The sequence below is a fragment of the Osmerus mordax genome, chromosome 14 (assembly GCF_038355195.1).
Source record: "Osmerus mordax isolate fOsmMor3 chromosome 14, fOsmMor3.pri, whole genome shotgun sequence".
NCBI classification, from domain to species: domain Eukaryota; kingdom Metazoa; phylum Chordata; class Actinopteri; order Osmeriformes; family Osmeridae; genus Osmerus; species Osmerus mordax.
In genome coordinates, this window is record NC_090063.1 from 7,054,648 (window position 1) to 7,069,406 (window position 14,759).

A 14,759-nucleotide genomic window follows, 5' to 3' on the forward strand; every position below is an offset into this window, starting at 1 on the left:
CCCTCTATTTAAAAGAACCCAGTGTCCGTGAGAGGCGGGCCGGTGCGTGGTTTATTGTCCAAGCTGCATGTTTTGTCATTATTTTGCATTTTATGCAACAATAACTTATGGATGTGTATAGTTGCATGGATATTTAATTTAAGTTAACATTTTGAGCATAATCAGAACGTCATAACACTAATGTGGCTATCGAGTAGTACACAATAGGCCAAGGGGGCAAAAATCCATAGATGGCCTTTATATAGACTACATTGTATGTAAAAAGGTAGAATGATGTTTACAATATCATTTGTAACAACAGAAACCCCCTGAAAATGAACCTTTCATACCTAGATTATTTTTGGCTTTGAGAACGGTTTTACCTTCCTGGAACTCATTCTGACATTGTGCTATATTCAATAGTTCATAGTTTATGTGTGGAAAAACATTTTGTTATTGTAGCATAAAACATCTTTAATTCCTAAATTCACTAGGTGGTTGGTCTTACATAAGTATAGGATTTGATGGCCTGCACCCAAGGACAAGAGCAAATTGATCGTGTGACAGGTGAGAAAAAGAATGAGAGAACTGAAAATATTGAAACCAACGTTTCTTTGTTGGAAAGGGTATTTTTGTGTAGTGTACGCATAACTAAAACGAATCCTAGCCTATATATGCATGCAAGCATTAAACTAAATTCAAGGATATTATCATGATAATATTTAGCTATGTTGAAAATCATAAGGCAGCAAGCATCTAATTTTGGCTAGAGTCCTTTGGCAGCCTATGCTTATACTTATATAGCCTACTTTCTGAATATTCATTGTCTTTAGCAAGTGGGAAGGTTGAGGGTGGCAAATTCCTATGTGAGATGTTGTCCATAATCTGCAATAAATAGGCCTACATTATAAGTGTACAACTATATATATTTCAGTGATCCCATGAGGAAATTATAGCCAAGTTGTAGGTGTTGTAGGATACAATTTAGTGTAAGTATAATTATTCGTGATGCAACGTTTTTTGTGTGTTTTTTTGACATGGGCCTAATGAATAAAAAAGAACTCTTTAGACTTATTCGTCCGGCGGTTTTATTTGTAGCATTTAAACAACAATTTGTATATGTCATATAAGCTATGTAACTGTCAATAATGGGCTATGATAACATTCCGCGTGGCGTAATTTGAATGAGATATTAAATACTTTATAATGTGGGGGAAAGAAACGTTCTGTAGCCTACCTGTAGCCTACAGATGACCCACCACAACCACCACAACCACAATGATAAACACATTCTATGCAGTAGGGACAATTAACCAGGGAGGCGTCTTCTGGCACTCATTGGCATGACATGGTCATTGGCACTCTAATAAGACCCTCCCATCCATCCTTTTGAATCTCTAAATATGAGGAAAGCAAGTCAGTGCACATGGTGTCGGTGACAAAGTGTACGGCGCTGCTCGTTTTCCAGTTACTCGGTTAACGTTTAACCTTCGTGGCATCCCCGTTTATAAGCAATTTCTACAGCATCCTAACCGCTTTATTTGCATTAGTCCTGAATGAATATCCAAACAGACGCCGAAAATTACAGTCATCACCTAGAGGAGAGCGCTGGGGGACTTGCGGGTATGATTTCTTTAATTCAAAGTTTCTGAAGGTTTATCTTTGATAATGGTAAATCTTTCTAAAATAAAAACACAGCACAATTTTGTTTTGGAACGATTGGTATTTTAATTTAAAAAATATAGGCCTATATATATATATTGACTGGATTTACAATCACGTGCATTTGATAAATAAATATTTGTATTCTTATTTACAGGTGTTCCGTTGAACGGAATGGAGTACAGTTATGATGTTGATTTGGAAGAACTATGTCCTGTTTGTGATGATAAGGTGTCGGGATACCATTATGGTCTATTAACTTGTGAGAGTTGTAAGGTAAGCTGTGTGCTTTAGTCGTTTTCCAAATAGACACGACTTAATCCTAAATATATCGTGGTAACTATTTCGATTCTTCCAAATACAAAATTGAATAATTGAATAATTTCAGATATTCAAACATTGTTTTGTAATATCGATGTGTTCTTTCATTCACAGGGCTTTTTTAAAAGGACTGTTCAAAACAATAAGAGGTACACATGTGCAGAGAATCAGAATTGTAAAATTAACAAAACTCAAAGGAAACGGTGTCCATTTTGTCGATTCCAGAAATGTTTAAGTGTTGGAATGCGATTAGAAGGTGGGAAATGCTCATATTATTCTCATTTTATTGACAGCCCTTTGCACGTGGTATATATAGGCTTCATTGTGTAACTTGCTCAGATCTGAAGTAGCCAAACACTTTAATAAGTAGCCTAAATAAACATATAGGATACTTTTCTGTATAAGGCTATTTCGAGATTCTTGAATTTCATCATTTAATAAAAGCCTCGATTTGTGTTTTCAAATTTTGTCTTAAAATCGTTAATGGAACATTTCTCCTTTTTGTTTATATTGTTTGAAAGTCATGTTCACAATGTTTTCAATAATAACGTTTTGGAAAGTCATGGCAAAAATGATTGGAAGATTAATTTTAATTTAAATGGTATGAACAACACTGAAATAATAATGTTGCATTTGTTACAGGACAGTAATACACAAAGACTTCTCATATTGTCACAAGTCAAGACTGATTGTGATGAAAAGGGAAGCAATGAGACAGCTGTCAGTTGACTAATAATTTCTTCAACCTCATCTTTCAGCGGTTCGTGCAGACCGAATGAGAGGTGGCAGGAATAAATTTGGCCCCATGTACAAGCGTGACCGGGCCCTTAAGCAGCAAAAAAAGGCTTTAATACGAGCCGGCAGCCTCAAGATGGAGACCAGCACCCCTCTGGTTTCCACCAGTCAGGTGGACTACAGCTTCACCAGCAGCCTACCAGCACTGCACCCGTTGCCCAAGGGCATTATCCAGACCACCCCCACCTCCCTCCCCCCAACAGACTACAACCGCAACCTCTATGGACCTCCATCACTGGGGGTACCAGTGCCCAACAACGCCTCCCAACCAGTTTATTACCAGTACAGCTCCTTCCCCAACCGGGTGATAAAGTCAGAATACCCGGATCAATATACACGTTCTCCAGACTCGGTGGTGGGGGGCTGCGTTTACCCTGACCAGGTGTACTCAGTACCAGGCTCACCTCAGGCTGTTGGGGTGCCTCAGATGGTGCTGGAGATCTCACGCTGTGACCCTGATGAGCTGCAGGTGCAGAGTAAGATTGCTGCCCATCTCCAGCAGGAGCAGAGCAGCAGAGGGAAGATGGAGAGGGCCAGTACCTTCAGTGTCATGTGTCTCATGGCCGACCAGACGCTGTTCTCTGTCGTGGAGTGGGCCCGCAGCTGCATCTTCTTCAAGGAGCTCAAGGTAGGACATCCAACCATCTTGAATATCTGAGAGAGTTTGTCTTTGTTGTTCTTATGAGGAATCCTACGGGCTTAATGTGTTTTTTTTTCATGTGACAATACTTTGCCTCAGAACAAGTCTTTGTGTTTTAGGTAATTAATTTGAAGGGACATTTGTGGGTGCAATTGACTATGATTATACTGGTCATTTGTATGACTGTTTGTTACTTCCTATTGTAGTTGTGGTATTTTGTAGTTGTGCTACTGGACAATAATATACATTAAAATAATAATTTGTGAAACACATGGGATCTTATGAGCCTAACTCACTATTCTCATAGCTGTACATGCGTTTTCAAGACTTTTCTCTCTCTCTCTCTCTCTCTCTCTCTCTCTCTCTCTCTCTCTCTCTCTCTCTCTCTCTCTCTCACACACTCACACACACACACACATACACATACACACGTATGTAGAAACACAACCTAAACTCTGTAAACATTTACCAGTTTACACATAGACCTGCATGTTTGATTGCGACTTCCTCCCTTCTGAGGTGTCAAACATGATGAAAACATGTTGACAGGTAGAAGTGAGATGTCACAACGCCAGTCAAACAACTGCTTTTATTTTAACCTGAAAAGCAACTCAGCAGTGAGATACATAACATACATTAACGTAACTTAAATTAACTTAACTTGACTTAACCAAAAAAAAATCACGTCAAATAACGGAATAAACTTTAGTATATTAATGTACCCCTCATATGTACTTTCAGAGCAAGCTAATACTAATTCAGGTTTGTCAAATATCAACTGAGGGAGGTGAATTGCTAATCAGCTTAGCACCCACAATTACCTTCACACGCTAATGAGACATTGTGGTTTGGCATGGGTCTGTTGTTAACAATGATACACTGTTTAACTGGTTCATAAACTACGAGTTAAAATCAAGATATGATAATCCTGTCTAAATATTCAAGGGATGTTCATGTATTAATGTAACAATACCAACTATCTGTTAAATAGTGATGTAACTATAGATAAACCATATCTTGTTTTCTACTTCTGATCAGTTACATCATTTGCTCCTACTTGGCATGTGCAATACAGTTGCACTAATGCAATAATATTGACGTAAATATACAATGAAGATGTACATAAACAGTGCAATGTCAACTAGATATATTTATACAAAAATTTTAGGAATCCTGATTGCCGATAGTGAAAAAATGCAGTCAATAGAAATATTCATTTATTGTGAATTGAATAGTTAGAATATCCTAGCTATAATCCAAAGCAGACATGAAGTTATTGCAAAAATGCATCTCGACTTAAATTCCACAAGCTTGAGATGTGAATTGAAATTGCATATTGGTTATATTTATTGTAGAATAAGACATTAGGCTAAATTGAAAACATTTCACACAAACAGTTGGAGGATTAGCTAATTATCTGTACTATAATGAACTGTAACAGGTGTAATCAACCATCACAACATACTGGTATGGTGTGTTTCACTGTCAACTCACCGAAAGAAACATTAAAACCAGTGAATTGCGAAAAATAAGCCTACTGCCAAATTCCCCAATCAGCTATTTGAGCTGGTGCAAAAGACATTCCATGAAATAGATACGAGTGGAATTTGAATTCTGGATTGCCTATTCAGTGTGTTTGGGTATTTTTGTGTGGACAGGACAGAAAGTATTTTCTTTTTAGGTTCAGTTGTAAGAATGCTTTTTCTAGCAATTTATCAAGCAAAAGTATTATCTATCTTTCATCACTTTCAATCATAGCTAATACTTCTTAAAGGTGACACATATTCTAGACTATTAGGCAAGAACAAGGTTCAACAAAAGGTTTACAAAATTAACATAGCTCATGGGCATAGACAGATTCTTGATGCAAGGTTCTGGTGCTGTTTCAGCTTCAAACTTTGTGACTCACATTCTAGATAGAAATTCGACATCAAAGTTGTTTTTTATCACCATGAATCATAACTGCTAGCATGCTGCCATGTTTTGTCCATGTTTACCTGGTGTATTTGTGATAGTTTATGGGACAATATTTACTCTCTAAAAGAATGTGTTGATGGGTTGTTTCCAGGTCTTTGTGTCTTTCATCCACATCAGACAGGTGTGTGTGCATGTGTGCCTGTGTTCATTCGTTTACAATCAAATAAGACTCTTTAGTGACCTATGTTACATTTACCCCAGGGGAAATTTGAAAATGTACGAAAAGGTTATATTACAAAGATCTGGTATAAGAGTATCTGAGATAAAGGTAAAAAAAAGTTAATGACTATATTAACTTATCTCACCAAAGTATAGAATTAGACAAATATAAACTGTTTATACACCTGCACTCACATTTGTGTACAGAAGTGAGACCCCAAATCTCGCTTAAACATCTACCATAAAAGACAGATTGACAGAAAAATAACCCTATATGCAACCATGGAGCAAGACTGACAGTTATTTGTGAATCAATTGGACACTCTTTTTTGCAACCATGAGGCAAGAGGCCATGTCTGTGGGCTTCTGTTGTCATAGGTATGCATGTTTACATCTCTCTGATGTTATCAACAGTCATGTTTTTTTGAGCGTTTGTACGAGCCATTGACATGGAAACATTTCTATAATGAGATAAGTCCTATCCTGTAGAAGCTGTAGATAAAATGGTTGTCTTTTATCACATCCACAAGTGGCCTGGTTGCTTAGCAGCCTCACAATGTCGATTTTCACAAAAAAATGAGTAATAACCATCTTGTGAGAGAAAAATACAATAATATATGTAACTGTTCTAAAAATCCTTTTAACCTTTAATCTAATAATGTCTAATATAATAACATGTGCTGCTGTTATACCACATAATTCCATTGCAGTTCATATGCAACTACAACATTGTTACAATTAAATTGTGTCAAATTAAGATCAAGTGTTATTTTAAGGCTCATTCATAGGAAGTCAGAAACAGGTTCTGCATAAGAGTATGTAAGTTGGACAGCATTTGACTAGTCAAGCAAATAGTTTGAAAATGAATGTTTTAGCCATAAGCAAATCTGATGCTAATGAGGGATGAGCATGATACGTGAGGACTAATATGGAACATGCCACTGACCTTTAAGACTGTAGTTTGAAGATGAAGTTGTGTCCTGGAAAATACACCTACAATAGGTCTATGGTTGATGAACCACTAGTATTTTACTACATCTGAATACAAGTCAGACTACAACTCTGCCACATGGATCACAGCAGATCAGAGGGCAAAGAACATTTCTAAAGGTTTTTCATCATTTGCTTTGCCTTCAGGTTGGAGACCAGATGAAGCTTCTTCACAACTGCTGGAGTGAGCTATTAGTGTTAGATTTCATCTCCAGACAAGTCCATCATGGAAAAGGGGGAAGTGTTCTTCTGGTCACCGGACAGGAGGTGAGTTCAGGTGCAACTATCATCCTCAGCATCATCATCATCTCTACACATGTAATACCATGGATATTTGATATATATCTCCAAAAAAATACAATGCATTACCAATGTATGATTAGAATGATTCTATAATTATACTGCTATATGAACTATTGTGTTATGGCACAGATCAGCAAACTATTCCCTAACTATTACAATCTAACTTTTTTTAGCTTAGCTGCACACATACATGTTCCAGCTAAACACATACAGGTTCCGGATCTTTCTGACTATATTTCTGTATATCAGGTAGAGCTTGTGTCCATAGCTTACCAGGCTGGAGCCACACTCAGCAGTCTGGTCCAGAGGGGACAGGAGCTGGTGGAGAAACTGCAGAGCTTACAGGTTGACCGCCGAGAACTGGCCTGCTTAAAGTTCCTCATCCTCTTCAATCCTGGTAAGTAGATTTATGTAACCTGTATAACTTAGATATACTGTATCTATTTGCACAAGCTTCACTCATGTTTTACAATCTGAAGGCTAACATGTCATTGAATAATGGTTTGACTTCAGAGGAAGATTCAAATCTTAATATTTGTTACTTGAAGAAATGAAATGGCAGATTTTCAGTTTCCCAACCAAGTTCTTAAGATATAACAAGCAAACTGCTGCAGAGAGTTTAGGCTGTGATGTGTTCACTGCACAGAGAAATTCTTTAGCAATAGCCTTTAAACCGTTCCCATTCATTACATTAAAAACCCCCATCATGAAGTCCTTCCATTTGATTCAGATCCAGAGCAATTAATTTGAGTGTGATACTGCATTGACTCAAATGTATGTTATTGGGAGTTGGCACATTGGTGCTTTGTCACTTTTATTGTAAAAAGCTTAATGATTTACTCTAAATAGAGAAAAGATTTTTGCACAGGTAATGGGCTTAATTCGAATCAGGGGCCACTCTGAATAGAGTTGTGTTTACAAAGGAAACGATAGGAGCCCTTGTTCTGAACCATGCTCAATAGAAGCTTAATGGATTGACCCTACCATCAGTTGATGGTCCTGATAGACACACAGAGAGTCTGTAGCTCTCGGAGAGAGGAAAATGGCCCTTTTATCGTCGGCATTCCCTTAAGCGGTAGCAATTTAGTGCTAAACCAATGTGAACAAAAGCTGCTTTTAATAATGAGAGTGCTTGAAGCCTCTTGCATTGCGCAGAATATGGATGTTTGCGTGGGGTTTGGAGGTGCTCATGTGGATCTCTCGTCTGCCTCACCCAAGTCAGGTAGTCTGTCACTATTCTTCCATTCTCCTTCTTCGATCCCCTTCACGTTCTTGTTTTATTTTATTTATTATTTAGCACTGTTTATTTTCCAAGGCAATTTTCGCTTCAACCTTTGAGGCTTATATAGGGCTCCTGCTCCCCTCAATGGGAACTCATCAATGTAGATGGGAAACTATTGTCTTTCTACAAGCATGCCTAATGTTAGACATTCAGAATTTTTGGTCCTCAGATATACCCACAGTGAGTGTGTCAGTATGTTTATGTGTAACACACGTACATTTTTCTCGTATATTTGTTTGAGCGTTCTATATATTAACTACTGACCATATACAATATACCGCATCATTTTACCATCCTCAAGCCCCTTCTCTCTCATTCCTTCCCACAGATGTAAAGCTTCTGGAGAACCAGTCATTTGTTGAGAGTGTTCAGGAACAGGTGAATGGGGCTCTGCTAGAGTACACGCTGTGTGCTTATCCACAGTACCTGGACAAATTCAGCCAACTGCTACTGCGACTCAGTGAGCTGCGCTTGCTCAGCATCCAGGCAGAAGACTACCTGTGTTACAAGCACCTGAGTGGAGAGGTTCCCTGTAACAACCTTCTCATTGAGATGCTGCATGCCAAGAGGGCATGAGGGTGAGGAGGGGGGGGGGGAGATCACATGGGGTGTCAGTGTTGCTCAAATGTTGTCTGTGTAAAAGCGAGAATGTTTGTGTTGCGAGAGGGACTGTGTTTGCCTTTGTGTGTGTGTGCGTGTGTAAATTAAACACATCACAGAGCCAACTTTAAGCTGGCTAGCTTAGGCATTGTGCCGTGGGTTATCACTACAGTTTATTGCTTTAGACTGGTTCGGATTGCTTTCATTCCTGTCCTACAATATATTTGCGGTATGCAACTTAAAGACATTTCCAGTTTAACATCTCTTTTACTGTGCAAACCACTCTCTTCACCCTCTCTGCTCTTCATTTCTATAGATAGAATGGTGTAAAAAACTAAAAATGTTTCAATAGTGAGTTGGCCAGCACACACACAGACACATGGGAAAATCTTAGATGACATTTGAAGCTGAAAATGTTTGTTATATAATTTGAATTTGGTTGAATTTAGTAGTTAAGTGTAGAAATGCATTTAAACATTTCTTAATTTTCTATTTTGTATACATTTTGGGCAAAAAAAATTGAAAAGAAATGGAAGTGTACATGAGTGCCTCAAAATATGTAATCACAGTGTGTACATAAAATAAATTAATTGTTCCATATTCAAACTATATTGCAGCTACAGAGTATTTCAGTACATTTTACATGTTTACACTGTACACTGTAAACCGCAAAGAAATCCAGAGCTAAAATGCATTTTATTGTGTTTTTAGGTGATGAATAAAATAGTTGTGCAAAAATATAAACTAAAGTATTGCAACAGTAGAGGCTAATGGTGTGTGGGTATACAGCATTAACAAAAGATGATACTCCATCAGCCATGTAACAAAAATCTCTGAATTGAGCATGAACCTGAAAGGTTCTAACAGTCATGATTTGTAAACATAATACAAATGCCATGTTGAAGAATGAATGTGAATTGAGACATTTGAAACATTGTTACATAATGGATTATGTAATCGGTTATCTTGGAATGTTTTCAGAAATATAAATTTTTTTGAATTTTATCATAGGATTTTGAATAACTAGCATACTTGATAACCTGAAGGAGCTTCTTTGTTGTTTTGTTAAGTTTCCTTTGCAAATCAGTGAAGTGCAATTTTAGAACCACATTAAATGAAGGTAAGGTACAATTTGTTGCCACAAATTGTGACACTATTCTAGAAGCAATGTGGTTAGGAGAAATATAATAATATACTGTATGCATATGAAAGTAAGAAATGTCTCACTTTTATTATTTTTTACATTTGGTCCATTGACACCATAGTCCTATATTTATCTGAATTTCAGTACACTGTATGATGCTAATAATGCATCCTGGATAAATGGAGTGCTGTGTGCAATCCTCGATTGTGGTGACACTGGAATCACATTTCTGTTTCTTTTTTGTCTGCACAGTATACCAACCTAGGATATTATGATTGTGTTAGTTTTGTTTGTATTGTTTGTATTGTGTAACTGTAAGTGTTTCAAATTCATACAAATAAATTATTGATGAATTATTAAATACATTATTATGATTTGTTTGACTCCAAGTGTGTAAAATTAAGATTGGGACAACAATTATTGAGAGAATGTTAGGGATAAACATGCAATTCTGGTATAAGATTTTGGAGAAAAAAATCTTTATTTTGGGTAGGTGTCGTTTCTGGAAAACACAGGACGCATAAATCGCCTGCCCCAACATGTTACTTATACACAATTACTATCGTGTTCTGTCGACGTGTTTGTACAAACTTGTGCTTAATAAAACACTTTATTTATACATTTCCTTTTGCATGACATGTATCACTACATTTCTCAGTCCTCCATGCATCTCCACCACAGATGGCAGAGACAGCGGTGAATGGTAAGATGTTTCAGATGGCAATTCCATTATTTATCTGGCAACTCTCACCTGTAACTGCCTTTTTTCGTATCTTACCTCTTCATACTGTACCGTGTCCAAATAAAGTAAAGCATATAATGCCCTTTTCTGCCTCCACGGTGCTCGTAGGGTACGACTGTCATTTGAAAAAGGCATTAAAAACGAACAAAATACTGCAGAGACATTGGTTTGTTTATGAATCCCTCTGGAGTTCATTATGATATGTTCTGCAGGTGAAGGCTTTAGATGCCTTGTGAAAAAAAAGAAGTTTCAGTTTATAAACGTTTCAGCCATGCATATCAATGTATTTAAGTTAAGTAGTAATAAAATGTGCCAAGATGTTTCAAAAGATCATAAAACATAAATTCAATTTAATTTCAATGTATTTAGATGTATTCAATGTACAAGAATAACAGAACAAAAGGTCACAAAATCAGTGTTAAACTAAATACACCCCTTTACACTATTGTAACTGAGTATTTTCTATACTTTTAGGATTCAGTTGAAGGATGCAGCCTTCAACCTTGAGAGTAGTGAATAAGTTGATACCCATCATTAATGTATTTGATAAGGCTTGCTTTTTAATATGCCATTGTTCAATTAAATGACACAGGGTGATAAGAAATTCAACGACTTAAACGGCTTGGGTTTCAATTAATAAAATATCACATACTGCCTCAGTAGGGTTATGAAGTGCAATGAAGTGAATGATGTGATTAACAAAAGGCTAGCTGGATGGACAGAGTCGATTAATCACAACAACACGAAGTCAGGGTAGGCAAGGTAGATATTCCTTTTTCCAGTTTAAACCAGATGATAAAAAAAGAGGAATGTAATAAGGTGATAATGTCAACTAGAGAAAATTAAATATGCAGTTCCTATTTCTCTTACACAGTATGTGCTTAAAAAATCACTTTATGTGCTATTTCTATAGTACTCCTTACTTTGCACATGTATAATCATATGCAAAAGGAAGTATTAAAACCTTGAAACTGTGTGTGTTTACCTTGAGGTCGAAGGTTAAATAAATGTCTATAGATATTTGAAAACTTAAACATGGTGAATTAAGACACAGTCTCTGAATCTTCCTTAGTGATGTGACAATGAAGTACATGACAGCCCTGCCTCAATTTATTTTTTAATAGTCTGCAGTTCTACACTAGTGATGGCAATGTTTATAAAAGCTTGGCGGCCAAAATGTGATTGAATCATCAAATACACAAATCAGCTTTCTCTTGGAAGTCGCTTTGGATAAAAGCATCTGCTAAATGCATAAATGTAAATGTAAATCAATCAGTTAAGAATAAAACTTTTGTCTGTTTTGCAACTTTGTTACAATTGTGGAGTTAAAATAAAAAAGATTCTCAAAGTTCCATATTCAATGTTCCGGGGGAAGCCGCTGCTCCTGTGTTGAAAGGAGCCGGTGGAGGTCTGGAATCCCCTGCTTAGCCTGTCACCACCGCTACACCACCCTCCATGTGTGGATGAAGACGGATGGATGGACATTCCACACTTTATTGACAATTTAGAAATCTATACATTTCCTAAAAACATTATCTGACACCTTCAAATTGTTTACTTGCATCAAAGCAAAGCTGAATCCACAAAACCATCACTATCAAAACTGTCAATTTATTTTTTATTGAATCACTCAAAGACACAGGGTTAGTTTATGGAACTCAAAAAGATTTAAACTTGTGTTATGTATGAATAAAATAGTTTTATATATATTCTTTTTTAAAGATTGATCCTTGTTTATTGAAACTGTGACTGATATATATTGTTAAAAAGTTTTCCTGACCTGACACATGTTCTTCAAAGCTTGATTGGAGGAAGACCTTTCACATCAAGCAGCTAAATAATGACTTTGGAGTGGTCCTTCAGGCCACCATGTTGTTGGGCCAACAGCCTGGTTTATGCTGTCAGGAAGCCCAGTTAAAGGGTTCCATTGTCTCCGCCAGGGGATTGCTGCTTTCAGGCACCAAGAACTCTAGCCACTCAAACACCTGCTCCCAGTGCTAGACCCCCCCCACAAACCCAACCACTATGCACACACATACACACACATGCTTTTCCTCCCACTCTCCCTCGAGTTCAAACAGGCACAATGACAGAGTGATAAAGGATGCTCTCTGCTTAATTGCTTGCCGACTTTCTCTCTCCCTCTCTTTCCCGTTCAGGTGCAACATTTGAAGGTTGACTGAAAGAGAAACGTGTTCTTTCCTTTTTCCTGTATACCTTCTCATTCTGTGTCTTTCCAAAAGTCCCATCTGTGTTGATTATTGTCAATTGTGTGAGTGTGTGTGTACACGTGTTGGAGTGAGGTATGTGGTATTCTGTATTTTATCCTTTTTCATTCTCAAAGAAAAGCATTTTAGTTGTGATGGTGTGTGCTTGTAAGACCTGTCCAGTTTGTAATTGGGGAACTCGACAAGCTGTTGTGACTACAGGTCAAATGTGTACACACACACACAAACACACACACAAATAATAATGCCAAAACACCAATTTCTACTGACCTGCAGTTTTGGAACTCAGTGTTCCCAGAGGCTGTTCATGTGGTCATGTCTGACACCTATAACTTAGAAGGAAAAATGGTTGCACTGTAAATAAAAAGAAAATAAATAAAACATGTTTCGTCATTTTATAGAAACCTGGAAGTTGGATGACTAATCCTTAATATATTGTAAAACAATATACATTTAAATGTACTAATGGAATGGGATACCTGTTATGGTGTTTATAGAATTATGTAAATGTCTCACAGTTATTTCCTAGGTAGGAAACCAGAGGATGATGTGTCACAGACTTCAGAAAGTCAATGCATTTAAGAATGATTTAGACTTAAAATGACTTATTGTTGTACATAATACTCAGGGTTGTACATATACATATGAAATATAGGTACTTTATTTTAGATTTTTTTACCTGACACTATATGAAAAGTCTAGGTCAACATCAGTGTTATTGTTGACATACTTAGAGTGTATATATATTACAATAATAATCTTCTTGCAAACTTTTCAAACATTTTGTAAATTCACATTTAAGCTTTAGGAGCTCATACAACCAGCCAGACAAAAAATCTTTCACCAATCACTAAGGTCCTAATTATTTTATTTTTTTCAAAACCCCAGTGGATTCTTTATAAACTTGTATTTTGATTGTCTTAAGTAAATAATTCTTGTGACTTTTTGGGGTTGTTCTTCAGTGGTGGAAAAGTCTAAGACTCTGTCAAAGTCACAGTGGAAAAGCACCATTAGTAGACAGCAGTTAGCTATGACCTCACCTACATTTACCCTACACATCCATTGTACAAAGATCAAGAGATTCAAAAAAATTATAAGGATGAGCGAAGAGTGATTAGTGTGATAAGAGATGATCCCCTTGACACACTTCCTGGATTATGTTCAAATGCGGTAACTCTTTTCTATCCCACACTGAGATCTCTCTAATAACATTTAAACCCTCTGTTTTGCCCACTCCCCTTTAATTACGCAATGAGTCAATGGGAAGCCCTCTGTATGTTTTGATTTGGCAAGCTCTATTTGATCCAATACTCCTGATATGGAATGAGGGTTTTTCAAAGCGACCTCGACCATCCAGCTGGCACCCGGTTGGCACAGATTCTGTCCATGGCACAACATTACCCAGGTCACCAGGACAACGGTGATGCACTTCGGTGTAGGATTACTCCACAACCCTAAGGCTTTCACAACACCTTCCTTTTGGATCAGTGTTATTGACACAAATGTATTCTGTTTCTCATCATGTCCTAAAAAACATTATTTTCTCTGCCGTTCAGCTCTAAAGAAGGAGGAGAAGAATCCTTTATTCATCTCACAAATGTCGCAAACACACATGCAGTGAGTGGCAAAACATACAAACGCATGCCAGGGCGTCCAGTAGAGAAATGTGTCTCTGCTTTCGTCCTATCTGTCATTCCTCCCAGGGCAGCTAGGAGTCCATGCCAGGGACATGGGCAGGATAGCAATCTTTTGTACATGTTTTTGTACAAAATATTTTTTTCGTTTTTCATGCTTAATTGGACAGTTTAGGAGTGTGACAAGAAAGGCTGGGAGAGAGAGGGGAAGACATGCAGCAAAGGGATTTGAACCTAGGCCACTGCGGTATGGCCTCAGCCGACATGATACGTGCACTTATCCGGTGAGCTACAGGGGAACCT

At 37.3% G+C, this 14,759-nt stretch overlaps 1 protein-coding gene across 1 annotated transcript; it reads left to right on the plus strand.

Annotated features, from left to right (window-relative positions):
• The first annotated feature begins 1,535 nt into the window (after nt 1–1,535).
• LOC136956081 (steroidogenic factor 1-like) lies at nt 1,536–8,684 on the plus strand. The gene is made up of 7 exons (XM_067249905.1): nt 1,536–1,602; nt 1,799–1,917; nt 2,077–2,218; nt 2,721–3,385; nt 6,671–6,790; nt 7,076–7,223; nt 8,437–8,684. Exons 1-7 carry the CDS (start codon nt 1,536–1,538, stop codon nt 8,682–8,684), a joined length of 1,509 nt encoding a protein of 502 aa, XP_067106006.1.
• The last annotated feature ends 6,075 nt before the right edge of the window (nt 8,685–14,759 follow it).

What these genes read in the sequence shown, in the direction of transcription:
- LOC136956081 (XM_067249905.1), top strand. Translation starts at nt 1,536, where the DNA reads ATGAATATCCAAACAGACGCCGAAAATTACAGTCATCACCTAGAGGAG. An exon ending in TAACTTGTGAGAGTTGTAAG is followed by an intron (nt 1,918 to 2,076) that starts GTAAGCTGTGTG and finishes TTTCATTCACAG; the next exon opens with GGCTTTTTTAAAAGGACTGT. An exon ending in CCTCATCCTCTTCAATCCTG is followed by an intron (nt 7,224 to 8,436) that starts GTAAGTAGATTT and finishes TCCTTCCCACAG; the next exon opens with ATGTAAAGCTTCTGGAGAAC.